The following is a 23,629-nucleotide window of genomic DNA, read 5'->3' as shown; positions in this document are numbered from 1 at the left end:
GTGCCAGAAAGTAACAAAACAAATAAAACATAGACATCCTAGATAAAACACAGTATGTGTTTATTGAAAATTTTCAAGAGAAAGAAGCAAAATATATATTTTCATTGTTAAACAAATGACTGAAGTGGTAACCACAAAACATTTTAACATTTCATTAGTCAAAACTTTATGTCTACCTGGCAAAATATATATCAATCTGTTTTAACTATTAGCATCGGAAATTAGTATTTTTAAAGAAATACCAAGTGTCCTTGGAAACCACATTAAAAATATGTTATCATTCATAAGTTGAAAGTGATAACCACAAAGGTGCTTGTTTGTTTGTGTGTTGTCAACATGCTTCTGTATTTTAACTGATGTATATTATCATTTCTCACTTTCAGGATCAAAATAAAGATTATGGTAATCTCCTCAGCAATTGATATATATCCATTTCAAACATAGTTTAGATAGAACAGATTTATGAAAAGAATACTTTTTCAAATTACGTCTTTCAACAATTTAATAAATACAAAATCATGTTTACCTCTATCTACATGGAATTTCAGTATGAAAAAGCATGCTTCACATACAAGATGAAGATAAAACACAGATTTCCTCTGTGCTTTAAAGAGTTAGCTAAAATGGCTGTATTGCAGAATTATGTCAGTAAACTACTAGTTTTGCCAGCTTTCATCTGCATTTCGTTCATTTGCTAGTATTTTGATTCAGTTAGCTAAATGAAGGCAGAGAGACTGGAAAAGTGTTAGTTTTTGTTGATAGATTTGTCTACATAAAGACATTTATTCGCACAGTAAGGTTGGACTGGAACAAGGGAAGAAGGTGAAACAGCCTTGCTAGCAAAACGGTATCAACCACACCTCTGCATATGTGTGAAGCTTAAAAGTTGGTGTGGCATAGATTTTATGCAACCAAGTGTCACAGACTCATTCTAAATTATTCTGAAAACTTTGTACCTATTTTTCCTTTACAGAAATTATGAATAATATGTTTTTTTTAAAAAACAGCCTGCCAGATTAATGCCTTTAAAGGGTCCTAGAACAGGACCTAAGTTTTCAAGAAGAGAAACAAAATTTACATCAAATTCCAGTTCCTGAGCCAAACACCATTTCAGTAATAAATAAATAAATAAATAAAATCAGCACGTGTTCCCCTCATTTTTATTTTTTTTAAAACAGTGGTTTGTCAATCTACGTATTCTTTTCATGCTGTATTTTAAAATTAAGAATTATTTTTCCATCTATACCTCCTTTCTCTTTGCTAGAATTCAGACATAAATACAAAGTAAAGGCATTAAAATTTTTAATTCTTCATACAACTTCATGTTTTCCTTAAATTTTATGGACAATACAGAAATATACTAAAGAAACCTAACATCTATGAATGGAAACATCAATTTCCTTATTCCTATTCTATCGGAAGGATTAAGTATTTTGGCTAATTTTGAAAACAGGAAAAAAAAAAGAGTTGTTCAGTGACTCAAATGCTCACAAACCAAAATCTTTCCATTTTTAACTTATATTAAACTTGATTTTTTTGTTGTTTAAAATAAATTGTGAATCAAAATGCGTATCCAATCTTTATGAATGCAGGTCGGATAGTTCAATACAATCCCCGGACATTTTAAGCATGTCTTTGATGACGTAAAGCTCAAGATGCAAGAGTGACATCAGGTAAAAGAGAGCAGGTTTGCAGCGTCTCAACAGAACATTCATTAGAGGAAGATTTTCTTTTGTCAGAATGGTAAAGTAGAAAGAATTTGTCGGACCTGTGGGCTGAATGTCACCAACCAGAGAGGCCTGTGATCAGAGGGCAACTCTTCTTTCAGCGGTTTACACTGTATCCCCAGCTGAAAAATGAAGATTGAACAGTCAGTATTTCCACCAAGGATGCCCTTTGCCAGCTTTTCTGGGCTTTTTTCGCTCCAGTCCTTTTGAGGCAGCGGGTGGGAACCTCGTATCCCCAAAGACATACAGAGAGCCTTCCCCGTTTGTCTCACTCCCCATTTCCAGAAGGCCACAGGATCACTGCCCTGATGCTTTAGTTACACATTGGCCATAGAAAAAGAGGAAAACAAGTGACTGTCGGGACCCTGAGGGCACAAACAGCATTCGCGGCCCTGACCAGCCTCCCCTGCGGCATCCCGGGCCGTGCTCCGGCTGGATCTCCCCTGTGTGACCCTGCCCAAGCCTTCCCCAGCGCCCGGGCAGCAGCGCCGGCCCTGGAGCCCGCCATGGCACCCCCAGGCCGAGGCTTCTGAAGCGCCAGGGAATCCCAGATCTCTCAGAAATCTCTGTGAAGCTTCTCCCCACCCCTGCCTGCGTTTCGCTCATGTCGTAGTCGTTAGTCCCGTTATGGAACAAATAATGTGAATTAGAGGTTTAAGTTGACTTCTATGGCAGCTAAGGGCCAGGGCCGGGCTGTTCCTAGAGAGCCGAGGGCAGCCGCAGCGGAGCCTGAGCCATCGCCTCCCCAGTGGCGGGTGCGCAGAGGTGCGGCGGTGGCAAACGAGCCCCGTGGACAGGCCAGCCATCTTCATCAGAGGACAAGGCAACCAGCCCAAGGCCAAGCCAGGAAACCCAGCCGGCCATCCAGGCTCACGGCCGGGGCTGGTGTGTGGGGATGCGGTGCAGGCCGGGGCCGGCGGCCCACCCAGGCCGGAGCTGAAATGGAGGCCCTGGCCAGAGGGTACATGGGTGCTGCAGGCGAGCCTGATCTGGGCCACGCAAGCTGGTTTCCACACACAGAGCCACGGCAGTCAGTCACCTCTGCGGTGGCAGGCACCTCACGTCAGGTAATTTCCTTCATAGAGTGACATACATCCATCTTCTGGGCACCTTTTGGCTTCCTATACTTGTCCTTGATGAAGAACATTAACTACCAGCATCTCTCAAAGACCAGTGAAGTTGTTCAGAATGAGATTTTCAAACGCCCTCATCCCTGACCTATTTCTGCCCCCGCTGAAATCGTTCGTAAAATTCCCATCTACTTCAGCACTAAATCAGCTCGGAAAGTGGGAAACCAGTTTGATCTTACCATATGGTTTGAAACAAAGTTTCTTGTTCTTGTAAGCCGAGTAGGCTGCTATGGATCCAACAACTAATATTACAAAAGCAGAAATTATAGGAGATGTAACTCCAGCTATTAATCCTGAATCTGTGGAAAAAGAGAAGGGGTTTTTTTCAGAGGCACTGAAATGGTTTGACTTAAGCATTTTATCTACTAAGGCGTGCTTTTGCCAAACTATGAGAATTGTTTGGTGAAACATTAGAAATTCATTAAATAGAATTAAGCAGAAGACTAGAAATTATATTACATTACAGCTGCTGTGAAAATGATGTCTGAAAGCCTAATTTTGTATATGTACTACTTTTATAAGGCTAACATTTTCTTACTATTTTATGATGATAAGAAACAAATTATAGAGTAACTTATTTACTATACCCGTGTTTGCTCCTTGATTGAAATGATGCTCATCTTCTCCTGGAATAGAGGGTGAAGTTTCATCAAGAAATGGTTTTCATCTTGTTTTGAGAACAGAGTCTTTACTCAACAACATGTGATTTTGTACAGAAGGTGAAAGGGGGCTGCTCAGCAGAACTGTGAGAGAGGAGCTCCCCTTCCAGTCCTGACCGACAGCTGTGCTGGCTGGAGAAGTAACCCGCCTATCCTCCTGACACTTTGTTTTTGGAGAAGAATATTATCTTCAAAAAAAGGGATAATACTTAGAAGTGTACGTCAAGCTGATTTCACAGGGAGTAGGAGGCCAGTATACTTTGGCTATTCTCTACTGCCAATCAGATGATTTATTAGTAATTTAAGTCAAGATCATAGGCCCAATGCATCTACTTTCAGTTCTCGGCAGAAGCCCCTTGCTTTGGGACTGTCCTGGCTGAATACAAAGGGATAAATCCCGCAGGGTTCTGACATATACCAGAACACTGCAAAATGTTTAGGAATATGTTTCAAGTTTGAGCTTCAGGCTCAAAGCCATGGTTTGTGGAGAAGGATAACTAATCTAAGTAAAAATAGCAGTCTTGTCCAATACCTTCAGTGACAAACAGATTACTGCTAAAGCAAAACCAGCCAGCTCCGAGTTACAAGTTACAAGCTGCAAGGAGAATTGGCAAATACCTGCTATGTGTGGTGGCAAAATCTTCCCATCAAAGAGATCTGAGTCATCAAAACCTCCTGCAAGACAAAGATTAGGATTTCTGTTGCAAAATTACCTGAACAATGGTAACCTCTTCAGCTCCCTTGTCCAGTCTTTTTGTAGTGTTCTAGGGAGGAGTGAGGGACCTTTGAAATCCCAGCTTTGACATGGTGGATGGGTCAGGTGTCCTACACTGAATGGTTAGCTATTCAAATTCACCTGGAAGATGGAGCACTGAAATTGTTGGGGTGTACCCATTCTGCATCTGTATTGGCACCTGTAGGATGTGTGGGCTTGAGCTCTCAGTAGCACAAATCCTTATATAATTTGGACATCTCCAGTCCCAGTGGTTCCTGGAGCAGGAAGTCAGTGGGTCCTTTTTCCAGGAAAGACTCCAGGAGGACCTGTCCACAGCTCATTACTACAATCATACCAGAAGTAAATATGGGATACATGGTGGCAGCTGGGATAGATGTGCCACTTCCATTTTATTTAAGTGGGTGTCTGGGACCACACTCAGAAGCAATACAGTCCTACATCCATCTCCCCAGTCCCACGTGTTGTATGCCCCAGGGCCATCTCAGATGCACTTTTCAGTATGGATTTGAACATAGGCTTATCCACACCCTGTGGCTAGCAGTCAGATTTGAACCTTAGCATGATTCAATGTACACATACCCAAAATGAAAAGGCAAACAAGCTGAGTGTTAGTCTCATGCCACGTAGGAGTCAACATCCCACATTTTGGGCAGACAGAAAAGCTTTATGGTACCGACATTAAAACTCAGAAAATCTCAAACACTGGGTCAAGAACAGTGATTACAAAAGGGAGATGGAGTGGAGGGATGATAAAAACTGTTAATAAAGAAATAAGAGAGTAAACTATTCAAAATATCTGCTCTGAACAGCTCATAGTGCTAGATTTTCTTAGGAGAAACTATTCTTACCGGAATTACTATGGCTTCCTGGTCGCGGTGGAAGAGGTGGATATAAAGGTTTTCTTGGGATGTCACCTATTGATAATTAATATTGTTAGATGGTTGGACAGACAACACTGAGAGCTGTAAATAAAGAGTATGATGACCTGAGATTTTATACCTATTTCTAATTTGTCCTCCAGTGAATTAAGAAAAGGACCTTGTCACTAGTTAAAAAGTCTCAAGCACTGTATCAACAAATAACTAGCTACTAAAACTAATTAGAAAGTGAAAAGGGAATATTTTCAAAATTAAAATGAGAGAAGAATTCACAAAAATGTTGAAGGAAAGTATTTAAAGTATTTCTGGCGAGTGCTAACATTGTTTAATGCTGACAGCTGGGAAGCACAGTGTGTTACTCTAGGTTTTAGTGGTGCAGTTATGCAGAACCAACAGAGCAGTTGATGTTCTGGGCTGGGCAGGAGGTAACAGGTTATCTCTGTGCCATTAGCAGGTATTAATAAGATCTGCAGATTAGTTTCATCTAACAGATGCTGAAATCACCTAATGCATGATGAATTTTCTACTCTTGAACAGTGCAAAATGAACTCAGACTTCAGCTTTGTTGTTTAGGACTTTTTGCTGGTATTTGGCCTTAATTTTTGCCAACGTATTAGAAAGAGATGTGCTGGATAGAGCTGTAGATATGATGACTATTAGTAATTTCCAAACTGCACATACAGTGCTGGAGTAGCAAGAGCTGACTTGGGTCAAAACCTGCCAAAGTTAACATCCAGGGCTGTTTCTCTGTGTATGTAGAGTAGGTCCCCTCTTGCTGTCCTTTCTCCATCCAGTTCAGTCCCATATTTAACTGTTCTTCTAGCCAGACAGTGAATTTAGCTCTGAATAAATGAAAGTTAGGTCACAGAAATAAATACCAACTTCCCTCTCTCTCCTTAAATCTTTCTTTCACCTCCAATACATGCCAGATGCCCATGTTTTCTTCTTGCCTAGCTGCTAAATATAATTCTTCTGTTTGTGAGTAACATTTAGGTTCTGATTCAGCAAATTATTTAGATATATGCTTAACTTCAAGCGAGTTTAGCCTACTGCAGTCAATGAATTTTAGGTAGAGTCTTAAAGCTTTGCTGAATCAGACTGTGCCCAATTCAATAGAAGAGACTTGTTCCATTCAGAACTGTGTAACAAATGAAGACTCACCACGGCAGAAAAGCAGAAAACTACTGAACCCATTATTCATTTTTATTATGGTATTGCACTTATTCAGTATTCTCTAAGCATAAGAAGATACATTCTGTGGCATAGCTAGTGAAGAAATAATGTCTTCAGAACTATTGATAATGAGGTATGTATCATCAATCCCATTACACCATGTATGAATGTCAATTAAGAACCTGAACTGAAAATGGAGCAAAGAAATAAAAACTGAGGCAAACATCATTTGCCATCCTCTGAATGAAAAGCTGGATTTTAGTGAAGATACTTAAGCTATTCATTAATAATTTAATCAAAGTACTAAATCCGTCCTCTCATAAAAGTACCCATTAAAAACTTGCAGGAATGGAACAATTAGTATGGGCAGGAAGAAGTGACAGTATAGACATGGGAATTATAAACAAAATTAGATTCAGCTTTATAAAGTGTGGGCTAACATGTCATTCAAACACAGGCATGAAATGCCATGGGGGAACCTGGAAATGCAGAAAGCCTGGGAAATGGGAAAGAATAATATAAAAGTTATGATTCTCTAAGACTGAAACATGAGTAAACCAAATCACTGTGACTGGAGTCATAATTCAGAGGTTCTGTGCAATGAGCTGAAAAGTAATTTTTCTTTTGTGTAGCCTTGATCCAAGTAGAATTTTAGGCCTTGATTCAATAGTACTTGCATTTTAGATAATTTCAGTGTACAAGAACCTTTCTAGAGTACTTCACATCCTTGGTATACCTCTAAACACACTAAACAAAATGTGGTGCCAAAATTCCCAAAGTCAAGGTTTTCATATGTCTACACAGCACAGCACAGTACAGTGAATACTTCCTGTGTCAGTTCTGGATGTTATAGAAATACCTGGATGTTATAGCAGGTTACAACATCTTGACTGCTTCAAGCTTAAGCTATATCTCGTCCACCAGTGCTCATCTCTGAAACATTCCTTCCTGCATTTCTGATCTGGGATCAGCAGAGTTACAACAAGCTCACACCTCTCTCTATCCACTGTTACCTCTGATTCCTAATCTTAGGTGGACTCATTTTTGGTAGTTGAAGAAACTACTGCCGTCACCTGTTGTCTTCAACCTTCTGCCAGAAGCCACCACCCTGAACCATCAGGGCTGGACGGGCAGTACATCCTCTCCCCAGCCATGACGGCGGTACCCTGGCATGGCAACGTAACCCATAGCTGACTTCAGTTCAGGCAGGCAGGCCAGCCTGCAAGCTCCCATAGTTGGCAACCGGACACAGCCCATCCTGCTGTCCCCGCTCTGCATGGTGGCCTCTGGCAAAAGGGCTGCCTGTACATGAGCTGTAATGACTCCCATTACTACAGTTCCTCCTACAGTCTTGAAATCTCTTTTCACAAATTAGGCAGACTTCAGAAAAAGACTACCAAAAAAATCCAACCATTATATTTGAGAAAAGAAGAGAGTACTCACCCCCACCAAGAGCATCTCCTAAATGCAGATCATTGTCTAAAAATGAAAAAGAGGAAGGTGTAGAGAAGTGAGTTACACACAATTCTTGAGGGAATTGAAATGTTGGTTTTAATATAAAATATACCACTGAATGTTTGACAAACAACTTTTTCAGGTCAGTCCCATAAATTCAAATAAGATATTACACTTTTCTTGAAAACTCTTACAGAATTTAGTATTTGCCCACACACTAATTGACAAATCATACAACATTTTCTACTCAAAATATGAAAGATTTATTCCTGCTTTAAATAAGCTCAAAATAAATCTCATAGTGGAATCAGGATTAATACCTCTTTAATATATCTGCAAGTACATAAATAAAACTAGATATGTTAAAATATTAAAATGTATCTATTTTTAAAATATATTTATTAACATTTATGTCTGTGGTGGGTTGACCTTGGCTGGACACCAAGTGCCCACTCAAGCTGCTCTATCACTCCCCTCCTCAACAGAATGGGGGGGTAGAAAATAAGATGGAAGAAAACTCATGGGTCAAGATAAAGGCAGTTTGATAAAGTGAAAGCAAAGGCCACGTGTGGAAGCGAAGGAAAACAAAAGATTTATTTTCTACTGCCCATCAGCAGGCGATCTCCAGCCACTTCCCAGGAAGCAGGGCTTCAGTACACGTAGCGGTTGCTCCAGAAGACAAATGTCGTAATAATGAATGCCCCCCCCTCCTTTCTCTTAGCTTTTACTGCTGAGCATGACGTCCTATGGTGTGGACCACATCCCTTTGGCCAGTTTGGGTCAGCTGTCCTGGCTGTGTCCCCTCCCAAGACCTTGCCCACCCCCAGCCTGCCGGTGAGGGGGGAACGTTGGAGAGACAGCCTTGATGCTGTGCCAGCACTGCTCACAGGGACCAAAACACCGGTGTGTTATCGACACCTTTCCAGCTACCAGCGCAGAGCACAGCACTATGAGGGCTGCTATGGGGAAAAGTAACTCCATCTCAGCCTGACCCAAAACAATGTGGTTAAAACTGGTATATGCATGTTTGGCTTAAGTGTAATTTGTTGAACTGCAAAAACTGAATACCCATTTCAAGAACAAACACTGGGAACTAATAAACCTACTTAGGGAGACAGAATTGAATCAACTAATTTATGTAAGGATCATGGTGACAAAAATTTTTGCTTCAAGCAATCATATGTGCCTGTCTGAAGTTGGGTGACAGTCTGTTTTTCTTTGGCTGAGCTATAAAGGTTTTAAAATATACTTAAATGTCTGCATGTGCATGTTACACAGTGAACAACAGGCTATTGCCATTCCCCCAGCACTGTCTCACTGTACCTGGGACGGAATTTTCCATCCAATAAACAATTTGTCCATGAGCTGCAGAAGCATAAACAAGAGGAACTCCGTTTCCAACATGCAGTGTGGATATGAGTATGTGGGTGATATTTTAGGGTATGTATGGAATGATGGTGAGCTCTGAAAGGTCACTGAGTAATAGGCAGAAATACATTAGATGGGTGTCATAACTCCAAAAAAAGCATTTCTTGCTCTGTATAAATGTGAAGTGCTAGAATGAATCAGAAGAAAAGGGACAGCAAAATATACCTAAATTTTGATACCAATGCTTCTTGCCACAGAAAATTAGACAGACGCTCAATTAACTATATAGGTTTTTTCATTATAATTGTGTCAGAATTCCCAAACCCCAGGAAAATCCATCCAAATGCATCACCATGCAGAACTCTGCCTTCTTGTGTTCTTTATCTCCAAAGGGAGTGGGAAGCTGCTTTTGCACAGTATCAAGTCTCATTTGTGTAACAACTCAGAAATGCTCTGATGTCACCAGGAAATCTGGCAAGAAAATAATCAAATTCATACTACATGACTCAGTTCGTTCTTGTCAAGTCAGATGTTGATCCTGTCTGTGTCTGGTCAGCAGAGAGTTGCATTTCAAAAATACCTTTACGTGTCAAAATGCTAACACTGTAAGAAGCAATAAATTGCAAACTGGATTCAATTTACTATCAAGATGAAGAATTCAAGTAAAATGTAGGGCTCCACTCTGGAGGGTTCATGCAGAGATTTGTTGCAAAAATGCTAAAGTTGATATGAATGTAATACAAATGGAAATGTGTGTGTCTCTAGGGACCGTAAGAAACAGCAGAGCAAAGGGTTAAAAGAACAGACAATAAAAGTCACTGTTCCCAGCAGTAAAATTGCGGAATGTGTTGTTTCTGTCAAAACCAGCAGGCCTGCACTCTGATAAGACGACAGCACAGATGACTTGTCAGCAGAGGAAAAGCAGAAGGGCACTCTAAAGCCACAGGTTGCAGCATACCACCTATTCCACTACTTTTCCTGTTTGCCCACCCAGAAAATAGTCTGTGGACCTAGTCTGTGTACCCCAAACAAGCAAAACCACACAGTGGGCAGCAACCTGGCCTAGGGTTCGAGATGCTGAAGTAAGCAAGATTATGAGGCAAAGGACCTTTCCATAGTAGCTGATGACTCCGATAGGGTATAAAAGATCTGTACATAAACTGGCTTGTCATTTCTGATCAAGAAGAACCACAGAGACAGAATAAGGACTCAGTAGCCAGTGTGCCTTGTCCTGTGTTGCACATGATGCTCACCAGACCTGCTGAGCGCACACATCTTGGTGCTCATGAATATGTGGGTTTGAGCATATGACTGAATTAAATCAATAGGAGGATGAATGTGAGTGGGTAAAATCAACCTATTTAGAGATTTTGTAAATAAACATCCCCTTCCATGAAATTTTGTGTTGAATTTTGTTACACTAGATGGGAGGTGCCTACAGGAGAGCTTCAACTCCGGCAGATGTGCGTGGGAAGTGATGCCCAGAGGACATCGCCTGTACAGTAATTGGCCTCAGCTGGACCAAAATCATCATCTCGGCCAGCCTCATTTCTCAGTGATACTGGCTGAATGAGACATAGAGGAAACCCTGAGGTTAACATGAAACATCGGGCAGATGCTAGGACATACTTTCGTATCATCTTAGTGCACTTCCTAAATCCAGTAATTGATTTTTAACACTGTTTTGTTTTTTTTTTAATTAGTTTTAATTTCTTTTAAACTCCGTGCAGTCCTCTTCAGTGCTGAAGGAGATTCCAAAATCTTCTGGAAAACATGGGGTTCTTCATTCCCAAGAATTAATGAAGTTGATTCAGGTAGGGCTGATAATCATCTGACAGTCATATCTCTAACAGATTTAGGAGTCCCTAAAAATCAAATCCCTTTCACGTGAGTGAGGCAGCTTCACTGTAGATACTGGCATCCCTAGGTTACCTTTAAACATGTCTAAGGACAGTCTTTTAAGGCACAATTCAAGTAACCTGCTTGAAATGTCTATATTAGGATGAGAACAAATCCACAATTAGAGTGATATGAACTGTCCCTAGACATGCTGATTTCTTTCCACTGACTTTAAAGGAAATCAGGACAGTTACCTACGCAGAGGGCAGTGGCATAGCAGTACTTTACAAGAGACACTTCTAATCTAGGCCAAACACAGATTTTCTTTGCAAAATGAAGTGCGAAGAATGCAACCATTACAGGATTTAGTAGCTACCGCATTCACAAAATGCTCCCCCTGTTTGTTCAGAGTGAGCCCGAGAATTGTGTGGAAAATGTAACTGCTTTCATGTACCTAAAGACTTATTGCAATGTTTATCCAGAAAAAGACTGAAAGTTGTGTGGGCTAATGTTACCCAGCATTTCCTGATTCAAGCATTTTGTTCGATAGCCAGAAATTTCCTTCCTCAGGACTACAGCTAAAACGTTTTGATTCTCTCCACTGTTCAGAGCCTTTTTTCCTTTCTGACACAGGTCTTTGTAGCTATCAATACTAGATATTAAGTAAATACACGGGGAGAAGAAAGACTACCCCAATTCCTTCTGATTCTTTTCCAAGACCGTTATGAAGCATCATGAATATTTATGCTAAAAGAAAAGATAATGGAAAAAAAAGTAGAAGCCCAGTTACCCATTTTTAGCAACAGTTACCCATTGTTATACTCCCCAGGGAGTTCAGTACAGGCTGGAAAAGCGTGAAGAAGATCTTCAGGAAATAAAATGCCATCACTGGCCAGTCATGCTCTAAAGACTTACTGGAAGCAGTAAAGACATGTAATTGGTAATTGTCAAAACCCCACTTACTTTACATACAGAAGACAGCTAGTATTCACACAAATGATCTCAGCTACAGTTCATTAGCAAATACGATCAAGAATCTGATGTGAGACTGTTTCTACATATCTAAAATCAGTTATGACCCGTTGTCTCCATTACTCACTCAGCACAGGCCTTGTCGGTCTTCTGATCACTGTAGGCTTCCTGGTAATTATGTCCTCTGTGGGACACAATGACAGACCAATAAACAATAACAGCTTAAAATTTTTCAACTTAACAAAATAAGGTATTTGCAAATCTAGCAAGCTGCATTCAATAAATCTTTATGTATCATGGCAGAAGCTAAAAATGAAGAGATATGTTTTCAAAGCCATTATTTTTTTGTTGCTTTAAAGAAAATTTTAATTTTATGACAGAAACATTGAAATCTAGCTTTTCCCAGTTCTGTATTTCTTTAACTTATGTAGCAGCCACTTCATATTCCAGTCCTAAGGAAAAGGACTTAAGCTTTATTATTGGGTCTAAATGCCATAGTAAAATGAGGAGAGGAGATTTACCTACCTGGGTGATCAAGAGCATCAGCTAAATCAAAATCACGTTGACCTAGAAGGAAGGTGACAGAAGGAAAGAGACTAAGTCAGTGGGCAGTTTTCCATGACCGCCAGGTCCAAGGGCTCTGGACAAAGCCAGAACATCAGTAAGAGGCAAAAGAAAAATCCATCCAAACAGAAGCAGGAGCAGAGCAAGCTGTCGGCTGTTGTCCCTGTACCGTGCAGTCCGGAACGACAGTGCAAGATGGGCTCATTTAAATCAAAGAAGCTATTCGTTCAGGTAGCGCAAAGAGAAGCTGCTTTCTCCTGTTATCCATAGCCGGCCGCTGTGCAAACATGCCTTTGAAGAACACAGGTTGCCTGTTACAGGGCACAAGGGCTATTGCCAGGAGACGGCTGAAAGGAGCATTCAGCACAGTACTTGCAAACCAGAATCATTAGGTGAGAACTTTTAATATCTTCATTATTGTTTTACTAGCTCACCTTCAGAGAGCAGCTTTACTGGCAAGCCTGCCTTGTGATTACTTGTAATGTGAATCAACTTTTTTTTTTTTAGTTCTTCCAGTAACATATGCCAGGAGTAAAAGATATAAAAACGTGTTTACCTAATTTAGTTTCCGCTATAACTTAAAAAATCTGAAAGAGGAGAAAATAACCTTCCTGTTCTGCATTAGGTGACAATGATGTCATTAAATGTCACAGCAGGGCAATTAGCGTCCTGACCTTTGAAGCTGGCAGGTAATAAAACTGGAAAATGTTTAAAATGTATAAACTGAAGCATACAACTTTGAACTGAACACACACAATTATTCATATGAGTTTTACTTTCCACTCTCTACAATCTGCCACTTTCCTTTTAGCACATAGCCTTCATGAAACACCTCTTTGCAGAGTATGTATCCATTAGCTTTCATCCAGAACTGAAACTTCACCGTCCTTGTGTTTGCACACCAAATACAAGATCAGCCTGCACAAACCCACAAAAAGTCACCACATGCCATGACTTCCCTAAGCAGAAATGTTTTGCTGTGCTCTATCGAGTAAGCCTCTTGATCCGCATCTGTTTATTATCCTGTCTAAAAGGCTTAATACCCAACTCTTCGATGAAGTGTTTTTCTTGCTAAATCCTGAACAGTTCACAGCACGAAAGGCATCATTGTTCAGGTGGGGAAACTGAGGAACAGAGAGAGGCTGTCAGAGGTTCTCCAGCGCGACAGCGCCCTGGGTTCAGCTCAGCCCTCTCTTCTTGACAGGGGCTGTCCGTCTTCATGGCATTCTTCACATTAATCACTGTTCCTCAATAATAGCTCTCGCCTGTGTCAAAGAGCTGCTGGAAAGATTAATTATCAGTGGTAAAACACTGTGTGATCCCCAGATAAAAATCAGAGCAGGAGCATAAAGTAGAAATGTTTTGACTCCCATGAGGATTTTCACGTAAGTCTGTGAACTTAATTATCATCTGGTGCCTGACGGAAAAGATAAAACGAGGCTGGAATGCAAAATAGCGAATGGCTTCTAAAGAAAACCGTCCCTATAAAATATTATGACAAACCCATGCTTGGAGAGGAAAAGCAGAAAGCAGCATAAGGCTTTCCCAGTACTGTTATTAGAGTAGCATTTTATCTCTTATCATTTGAACTGATCTTGGAGTGTCACCTCGTCGGACCACCTCTCCTTTCCCTGCCCTGGCCGCTCAGCCAACCTAGCTAACTCCAGTAACCTTTGGGCTGGGTCCCTAGATGGGTAATATTCCAAGACGCTGACAGGTTGTTTTTTCTATATGAATCCCTTAAAATACATAAATACATAAAATTGAGACGTGTCTTGCTCAGAAGATACTCTTTTCCGGAGCCCTGAGGGCACCACTAGCCCGCCCTGGCCCTGAGCCCCAGCCCGTGGGCTGTCACGGCCGTGCTGCTGCCCGCCTGTGGGACCACTTGATCCCAATGCAGACCCCTACCCGCAGGCTGACATCCTGACATTGCCTTGACTTATATGAAAAATTCTATTTTTCTGAAGCATTTCTTCAGTGCCAGCAATACGAGCAACTTAAGTTTGACTGTCTTTTGAATTTGTCCTCTGGATAAATCTTCATTCTTGATTGGCGTCCTGAGTCCGTCTGACCTGAGCCCTGCTGCTGCAGGATACCGCCGGCAGGGCTCAAACCATTTCTGATCAGAGTGAGTCATCAGAAATAATTTTCTAACAGCAAAGAGCTGTTGGCTAAACCAGCTCCCCTGTTACAGGTCCTGACACGCAGGAACTGTTGATAGGGAAAGCAGCTACTGAGGTCCTAATGCTGTAAAGAGAACGTGACAAAATTGTCTTGTGAAGGAAGACTCTGGAAAACTTCCAAGGAAAATATTTCTTTGAAGTTAGAGAAAAGAAAAAAAAATAGAAGGAGGAATCTAATCAAAACAGATTCTGGAATTCAAGCAAGATGATGCAGATGCTTCCAATTGCCTGAGCACTAAAGCAAAAACAGCAGACTGAAACAGTTACTAACATCTGCCCTTCTCCTGGACAATACCGACGTTGCCCTCTCCTGTTGTATGTCTGCTCTGTTGCCAAAAAGGTGGGAAAAGACAAGAGGTGTTCTTTTGAGACAGCAAGGGAGAAACAGAAGGCAACTACAGAAATTTTAAGAAGAGAAAAAAGAAGCCTGAAAATCCCCTGCAGAAATTATTCAGATTAATGTTTTTAAATTATTTCTCATGATAAACCAAGTATTAAAATAAACAGACACCAACACAGAATGGCTGATTGGGAGTAAGATAGGAATCTACACTGAATTCTTTTTGGCTGTGTAAATATAAACCTTGACAGATGGGCAGATTGTATGTGGACATCTGCGCAGCACAGTAAATGGTATTCCAATAAACCAAAAGATTGCTTGGACTTCCATCCCGACTTCCTCCGATAATAACATCAAATGACCGCAAGGAGTAACATTTTTGTGGAACGGAATTTTAAATGCTCATTACCATTTCTGAGACTGCACCTAGACATTTTGAGAATCTAATCTGGGAGGATAACAGATGGTTAAATAGCTGAACAGCCCAGATTTCATCTGCAAAATGGTGGGTCTAGAAACAAAAACACATTAGAGACTCAGAGAATATTTAGCTCAACAGGAACTGCAAACACTTCAGGGAACTCTTGAAGATAAATGACAATAGAAATAAATTAGTCAAACTTCTTCACAGAACAAACAGACTGAAAGAAATTCCACATATAAAAATGGCCCCTTTTTTTTGGACCAGCTTCCATAACAGAAACAGCTGGAAATGTACTGATGAAAATGAGAATAAGAGAAATTTTAGTGGGGAGAAAACAGCTTTGTTCCTTTGGATTTTTTTTATTTGGTTGGGGGGTTTTTGTGCTTGTTGTTTGTTTGGGGTTTTTTTAGCCTGGATAAAGTTATGAAGAGATTTAGCTATGCAGGAGGTATTATCTCAGAGTTATCTCTGTTATTACTGCTTTGGGCTAGTATGCTATTTCTTGGCATCACTTCTAGCCTTTCTTCTGGGAGTACCCCTGTTTTTACATAGAAGTAAAGTTATTGTAACTGTGGGTTTTGTTGGGTGGTCTATAATGATTCATAACAGAGAATTTGAGAAAAATGCTTGTAAGCTCCTGCCTGACACCACAGAACAGTCCTTATCTGCAAATGAGAAAATGCTAAGCTAAGAAAGCAAGCCTTCCAGATGGATATACAGTCTGTATTGCAAAAGAGCCTGTTTATCCTAGCTGCTCAAACACAATGAACTATACTAACAGCAGGACTTTTGCTGGCACTGCCAGCCTTATTTGGGATGTAATTCCCTCATTCCCACCCAAAACATGCAGCTGTGCCAGTAAAAATCTGAAGTGTAGACCTGGCCTACATAGCTAACAGTAGACTTCTCTGTAGCAGCCAGACAGGGGAGAATAGACTCCATAAAAACAAGCATCAAAACATAGTAGCTTAAATTTCAAAGTTAGTAGATTTACTTTTAAAGGCATGATTTCTCCGGGTAGGACATTTGCTTTCACTAATGCCCATACTTTCTATAAGCCTTTTTAATATCATGTGTGGAAGGCTGGTGATATAGAATCCCCGTTAGTCCACTTGCTCTACTATGGAAACTGTTACGGTTGCTGTTTGCCACAGAGATACTGAGCCAGCTTTATTAAGTTCCCTTGCATATAAAGAAAAATCCTGCTGGAGCATCACAGAGCTGAGGTCATCTTACCCCACCAAGGCACTCCCTTGCAAAGCTGTGTCCTCAGGCATATGTGCATTTAATGTTCACAAACATTTGCCCGTGTTAGTTTTCTGAAAATGTGACCCAAATATCTGGTCACTAAAATGCAGACAGCAGCAGCTTTTGCCTATGGTTTGTGTCCTAAATGTTAAATGGATCCATCACCCTTTAACTGTGTAGTTGATTGATCACAAGGGTCTGAGGTCCCACAGTTTTTGAGGAGGATTTACAAGGAACAAGGCTGGATACTGCAGGCAGATGTTACGGGATTCATCGTTACGTTTTCTGACAAAAGGCTACCATGGCATCACTCTGCAATTTTGAATCTCCATAAGTAGGCTCAGTCCTGCACTGGATCCATATGAGCACAGCTTGTGGCCATTAAAGTGACGCACATTTAAATAAGGCAGCATGAATATTGCTGAATGAGAGTCAGGTTATGTGACGAATGAAATTAACTTCTCAGGCATTTAGTATGCATAGTCTAGTATTAAAAATGAAGCTAAGATCCATGAGAAAATGCATTTATATGTGTGTATACATGTGTGTGGACATACATCTTAAATGCATACAGGCACATGTGTGTTAGATAAATCCATTTGTCATTAATGTGATTAAATTAATGGGCTTTGAGTACACTGCTGGCAGTCATATGATTGGGATGAGATTACCTGTGTTACAAATAAATTAGAAGCAACTAGGTTAGAAATGTGAGCTAGATAGAAAGGGAAAATAAGTTGATTTTACATTATTTAAAAACAAGAACAAAAATTATTTCTTCAGTATAATTAAGAATTGTTTTGTGAATACAATGAGCTTAGAATGTTATGAAGCTGGCAGAGACTGAGGAAGAAGTGGGTGACTCACAAATGAGAACAAAAATTTTCTAAAAAGGAACAATATGTTTCCAAAACCACTCATGGGACCCATTTTATGGTCTTTTTAGCTGAAATTATAAGTTATTCTCTGCACAGATAATTTCTGATTATTATACAATCATGAGACATATTTCCCCTCTAATGGGAAAAATGGATGTATTCTCCTGGGTATGTGATTCAGAACATAGCCACTTATTGGTCCAACTTTATTCAGGAAGCAATTATGTTTGTTTAAAGGAAATAACTCATGTAAGAAAAGATGTGGGGGAACTTAAAGGTTTACGCCCCAGAGTGGACACTTTGGACAAAATCTCAATGAGCAGGCACTATTTCTTTGATGTAATACCCTCATGATCCGTATTTCCTGATGAGAATGCTGTAGCTTTTTTTTTCCATCACGGCCCTTTCGTTCCATAAGCAATGATTGCCACTACAACCCCTTAATGTTGGGGTGGAAAATGAGTATGCTTTAAGATCTGTAATTAAGATCTAAGTTCCAGTCTATAGACCACAGCATATGGACCTGATTATTGGCTTCGTGTTTTTTCCTAGGCCACTTCTGTTTACAGTTTGCATTCAAGGCAAATGAAAAGGTCCCTCTCACTTATTCATACAAGAACACATTTAAATAATTACCAGCAAATAAGATGCACCAATAAAGCAAGAGTGGCAGTACTGCTTTAGGTTTGTGCAGCATGGTCTCATCAAACATGAAAGAAAATCTTCTAGTTCTACGGTGTTTGATTTGCTGTGGACAAACAACAGCTGTTCAAAGGTAGCTGCCATTCTTTCTGATGTGATATGTCCTGCTTACATAAAAACCCCAGATATAATTTTCTATAGTTTGCTTCAGAGTGAGTGCAGAAGATGCTGGTGTGTGCTGCAAAATTACAGGCAGAGCAAAAGAGTTGGGCTCTCTGATGCAGCAGCACCATATGTTTGCTCATCTTACCGATTTTCAGCCGCGTGTCGCGAGGAAGCGGAGCTGAGGCCGCGGCGTGGGCTGTTCGGCCAAAGCTGCTCTCTGTCCCTGTGTGGTTCATGAAGCTGTCAGCCCTCTTCAGCCATTTGGTCTGAGAGGGACACGTCACATGAGAACTGTACAAAGTAGAGAGGCTCAAACGAGAGACCTCTACGAGCGTTCCTACTGAAACTCTACAGTGCGGCACAGGCAACAGCTGTGCTGGGCTCTCTGAGTGACCGCCCGCTGCCATAGTACGGGCTGGCGAATCCACACTTTCCCCAGCAGATAGCTTAGAGACAACAGAGGGAGCTGGAGATAATGCAGGAGGTCAGGGAGATGCCAGGCTTTGCTATTTCTGTTGCTCACAGAGTGTCTTGTAATGTTCCTCCTCCCACCTTCATCCCAAGTACACTGGTAAAATACATGCAAAATACCTTTACTCTTCAATATGGGTCACACGGCTCTCAGTAATACTATTCCGTAACTTAACATCGAGTTGAATTTATTTCAGAAATTCTGTTGTATAACTAATCCTGTGCCCCCTGAAGTCACAGTAGCTTATCAACATAATTATTTATATTGCTTCCGAGGGGGTTAGTAATACCGCCAAGTCAAAGTGGATGATCAGGACATTTCATACGCATTCTTTGCTTATGTGTTTAAGATGCAAGACAGCAAAGAAGCAAGACCTGCGTCTTCTCTCTTTCATGCCATTAAGAATGTGTTTTCTAGAAAAGAATAATGCTGGGAAGAGTTGCTGGACATCACCCAGCATGTCCATTCAGCAACAAAGTCTCTGCAGAGAGTCAGGAGCCACCTCTCATCTCATTTGGACTGAAGGAGAAAAGCCATCAGGCTGCCTTTGCAGAGCTGAAGAAGCCTTTGCACATGGTGCCGGAGTGCACAGAGAAGCCTCTCTGAATGACCCTGTGCAAAGGGTGATGGAGCATCAGTTGGTGCCTGAACTTCAAAAGCAGGAGACTCGGAACTCGGAAGAGGATCTGATGGCTTAGCCTTCGGAGGCAACACCGGTCAAGAGTCTTGGCATGCAGAATGCTCTGCAAATCTGAGTTGGATTTCTGAACAAAAAGCCAGCCTTCTTTTTGCTACCATTACGCTCAGGAAACAAAATGGTCTGTACGATCTTTATGAATAGAAATATTTGGCCCATATCTCAATTTCTGCTCCTTGCAGATAGTAACCTGCAAGGTAGAGTTGCCGTTTTGATGAGATCTAGATTGTGATCCGGGAGGCTTTGTTGCTGTTAACTCAGGACTCTTCATGGTGTGGAATGTATGCCCCTGGTTCTTCCACCACTAATGTTATAAAGACCTGGGACGTAAGGAAGGACTTTGCTTTAATTTGTCTGCTAAGCTTAGTGCCTACTCTGGCCTTTGTTTTCATTTAATCTGGAGCATTGCTGCCCTTTGAAAATATAAGGCTGTGATTTAGCTTTTTAAATAAATTCCTCAGGAATTTAAAAATGCTTATACAGTGGAAGTGGAACTGTTATATTTTCGTAATCCATTCAAGCCCTTTCTTTCAATTGAGATGGCCTAGTTGCCTTCATGAGATATTGTCTACGGATCAGAATTTTAGATAGTATTTTCCCATAACACTCGTAGATGTCAGCCCCTCTGGGGAAAAGAAGGAAGACTCTGATGGTAAAGAAGATCAAAACAGTCTGAATGTCCCTTCTTATAACCATGAGGCAAAATGCCACAGAAAGGCATATTTTTTATTGATTTTTTAATCTTGAAAGAATGATGACATTTATTTCTTTATTTATTACCCTCAGTGGGATGGAAAGGGATTGATAATTGCTGATGCAAATGAGGGACAAATACATAGTGAAAACAGGCCGTTCGGGCACTGCTACCAGGCTTGCAATGTGGCAGCAACATTTGAGAAATGAACCCGAGAAGCTGAGTAACCACGCTGGTGGTTAGCTCTTCCCAAGCTCTGATGTTGCAACAGCTCTGCTGTTGTTACCGTTTCAACTAGTTCAGGTATACCTATCAAACTGCAATCGCAACTTTGGATGAAAGCGCTGACATGCCTACAGACGATAGCAGCTCTGGTATTGGGAGTGAAATAGTTTTGGCGCCCGGCAACAAGAGATTTCATTGTCTGGTACATCCCTGCTGATACCACGAGTGCTTTGGCACGTACACAGGGACCTCACGTGGAGTGACGGCGAGGATGGAGCTTGATGGAGCAGTATAAGAAAAACAGAACTGTGTTTTTCATCTCTCCCATTCTGTCCTTTAACTCCAGTGAAAACTACATTATTCATAAAAATAAGTCACATAGTGTCTCAAATCCAAACAGGTCTGTAATTTTCTCCCCATAAAGTGCCTAGCTAATTAACCGAGAATACAATTAGTTTTGAGTCAACTTCTTTGTAAGCCTTAGCTGGACACAGGTACGTGGTTTACTGGCTAGCAATAAATGCTGTTCATTTTACCTGCATAGCGTGCAATACCTGATGCAGTAAAGTTAATGTGTCTAAAACATCATCAACCTTTGGGCTGTCTTTGTTACTGACTAAACATGTGATGTATCAGTGGGGCTTAAAGACCACGGATATCTCTAGATTATATCTATATCGGGAACCTGAGGAGCATTTCTGAGCAGTCAGGTCTGAGCGAGAGTCTCAGCTGCTTTCCAGCTCCGTCCAGGAGACAGCCCTCGGGTGGTCCTGCTTCCCCACTGCAGGTACGCTAACAGGCGTACGGCCCAAACGGGACCTGAGGGATGTTCCAAAACTGAGGTGTATGGCCTGAATGGGACCTACAGTATATTTCAAACAGGTGCATGATCTCAGTTACTGGGGGACTAGGACCTAAGCTGGGTCTTTCCAGACCCTAAGTGGGCAGTGTAGACACAACCGAAGCTGAATTACCACAGGTCTGACAAGCTGCAGTAACCAATGTGGGACGTTAGCGTGAACTTCAGTGGAAAAAGTTTCTATGAAGTTTCTTTCATTTGGGCTGGGCTAAAAGCCACTCAGACAATTAGTTGTTGCAGCTCAACTTATATGGGAGACCTCGGGTAACCTGCCTAAGCTTGGAAATAACAAAAGTCAAAGAGTAGATAAAAGTATGGAAGACTGCAGTGAGCATGTAAGTTTCTGAACTATATCAGGTCTCACTTTCCTTGTGCTTTGTAGTCCTTGGTTATGCCATGCCTCTGTTGAGATGCGTCCATCAAACTATTCTAGCCAACTCACTGAAGATAGCCAGACGTAAAGGAAACGCTAGATGGTAAGAGCAGTGATGTGATCTGGTCTGGCCGTGGTGGCACAGTAGTTTCTAGAAGATATCACAGATGGTTACAGCTTAGGTAAGAATTAAGGCTGCATATAAAAAGGTGAATCGTGCCATAGACTTTCCTATCATAAGGACTTAGACCACCTTTTCACCAGCATGGCCAAGCCCTTCTCATATCATGTCTTAAGACTGAGTAGTGGTTCCTGTAAACTTCCCCTGAAACATGGCAAATACTTTTATGATAAAATTCAGTTGCTGTTGCCATAGACAAAATAATTCATTTTGCTTGCCAAAGTGGATTAAATAGTTTCCACAGTCACAAGACTGTGCCCAAAGCCTGCAGCAGCTTTCAGCAATGACTTCTTCCCCAAAGCAGGGCCTGAACTGGCTCTAAATTAGCACATGTATAAAGCAGGAACGGTTAGGCTGACTATCCTTGTAATTAAAGTGACGGAGTATACGGAGATTGGCTTGCCTATGCTCAGATTGTTTGAACAGAAATATTCAACGTAAGACAGTCCTCCAGAACAAGAAAGTCCACATGCCAGTGATGAGAGACCGTGTGAATCATCCCTGTTCACAACATGCTACGGGGCAGGCCAGCGCAGTCCTACTGCTCTGCTGTTTCTGCGCCACATTACTTGCTGAGAACCTCTAAATAATTCCTCGTTTATTAAAAATGGAACTATGGCACTAATTTTAGTCAAGTTTTTTTTCACTGCAAGATCTCCTAGGGACTCCATTTAAATCAGGGTGGTGGGAGGATGAGCAGCAGCAGCTATTTTGGAACTAGTGGTTAATGATTGATTTCTTCCTGCAGTTGAATGCTGTGCTACAAGTTTTTGAAGTAATGTTAATATATCAAAAGAGAACATATATATAAACCATAAAAAAAAAAATTAAAATATATTAAAAAAGTACACTACATGGCAGATGCACACGAGGATGATCCTATTTGGTTTGATATCAAAAAAAGTTTTACAGAATGTTCTGCTAAAAGAAAGTTACTTTTGATTATAGAAAACCGAGTCAATGTAAAAGGACTACATTTTCCCAACTGCTATTTGTTTGTCAAAAAATGTATACAAATTGTATTCAATTCTTCATTAATCCTGCATGAAAAAAAAAAAGAATGTATGCTTGTGTGTGGATTTTATATATTCAGGAAAACATTGGCTAAGGTTAATCAATTATTAATTTATAATTATTAAAGCATGAGCACCAATATGAAAGCATAAGCATTTTTAAACCAAGTCAGAATTTGTTTTTACAATATAACTAATATGTTTCGAAATATCAATAACCAAGAAAAGCTCTAAAAACATGAAGTTAGTATTTGACTAAGGATCTCTTTGGAAACTTTAAGTTCCCCTGGAAGGTCTCATTTTACAGCTTCCATTTAAAAAGTTTATACTCAAGTCCAAGCCTGTGAATAATTTTACATGAGCAACACTAAAGAGAAATAAATTATAGTAAACAAACTCCAACTAGCACGGCTGTTATGAGCAATCATCCAAAAGATACGTATCTCTTCAGAAACTGCAAAGTACTTATCTAAACACGCTTGAATGCTTCTCATGAAACAGTAGCAACAAAAATAACACCAGCAAGCATTCCTAAATAAACAAGCACATTTTTTAGGGCTTGGGGTTTAGGTTTTTAGTTGGTTATTTTTTTCATTTTTAATAACCATGGTCTAGAAATAAGCCAAGGCAATGGTCACTTACCTCTTACATGGACTAGGAGAAAGCCAAGGCACAAAAGAAGTACGCTTCTGAAACTCCCCATGGTCTTCTGTGCAGTGCCTCGATTGCCT

At 40.7% G+C, this 23,629-nt stretch overlaps 1 protein-coding gene across 2 annotated transcripts; it reads right to left on the bottom strand.

The window, feature by feature from the left end:
* Positions 1-1,341: 1,341 nt before the first annotated feature.
* Positions 1,342-23,629, bottom strand: XG (Xg glycoprotein (Xg blood group)). 2 transcript variants are annotated; one of them, XM_049834513.1, is made up of 9 exons: positions 23,541-23,629; positions 12,463-12,504; positions 12,065-12,121; positions 7,747-7,782; positions 5,101-5,166; positions 4,135-4,191; positions 3,445-3,483; positions 3,037-3,156; positions 1,342-1,849 (listed from the first exon to the last, which is right to left on the bottom strand). In XM_049834513.1, exons 1-9 carry the CDS (start codon positions 23,599-23,601, stop codon positions 1,833-1,835), a joined length of 495 nt encoding a protein of 164 aa, XP_049690470.1. In that variant the 5' UTR covers positions 23,602-23,629; the 3' UTR covers positions 1,342-1,832. The 2 variants fall into 2 exon arrangements, with proteins under 2 accessions (XP_049690470.1, XP_049690469.1); XM_049834512.1 differs by lacking the exon at positions 1,342-1,849 and having other exon boundaries at positions 2,965-3,156.

The sequence above is a fragment of the Accipiter gentilis genome, chromosome 31 (genome assembly GCF_929443795.1).
Source record: "Accipiter gentilis chromosome 31, bAccGen1.1, whole genome shotgun sequence".
NCBI lineage: Eukaryota > Metazoa > Chordata > Aves > Accipitriformes > Accipitridae > Astur > Astur gentilis.
Note: the sequence above shows the minus strand (reverse complement) of the source record. Positions and strands in the feature narration are given on the sequence as shown.

What these genes read in the sequence shown, in the direction of transcription:
- XG (XM_049834512.1), bottom strand. Translation starts at nt 23,601, where the DNA reads ATGGGGAGTTTCAGAAGCGTACTTCTTTTGTGCCTTGGCTTTCTCCTA. An exon ending in ACCGACAAGGCCTGTGCTGA is followed by an intron (nt 7,783 to 12,064) that starts GTGAGTAATGGA and finishes TTTCATTTTTAG; the next exon opens with ACAATGATCTGCATTTAGGA. An exon ending in TTTGCCACCACACATAGCAG is followed by an intron (nt 3,484 to 4,134) that starts GTATTTGCCAAT and finishes CCTCTATTCCAG; the next exon opens with GAGAAGATGAGCATCATTTC.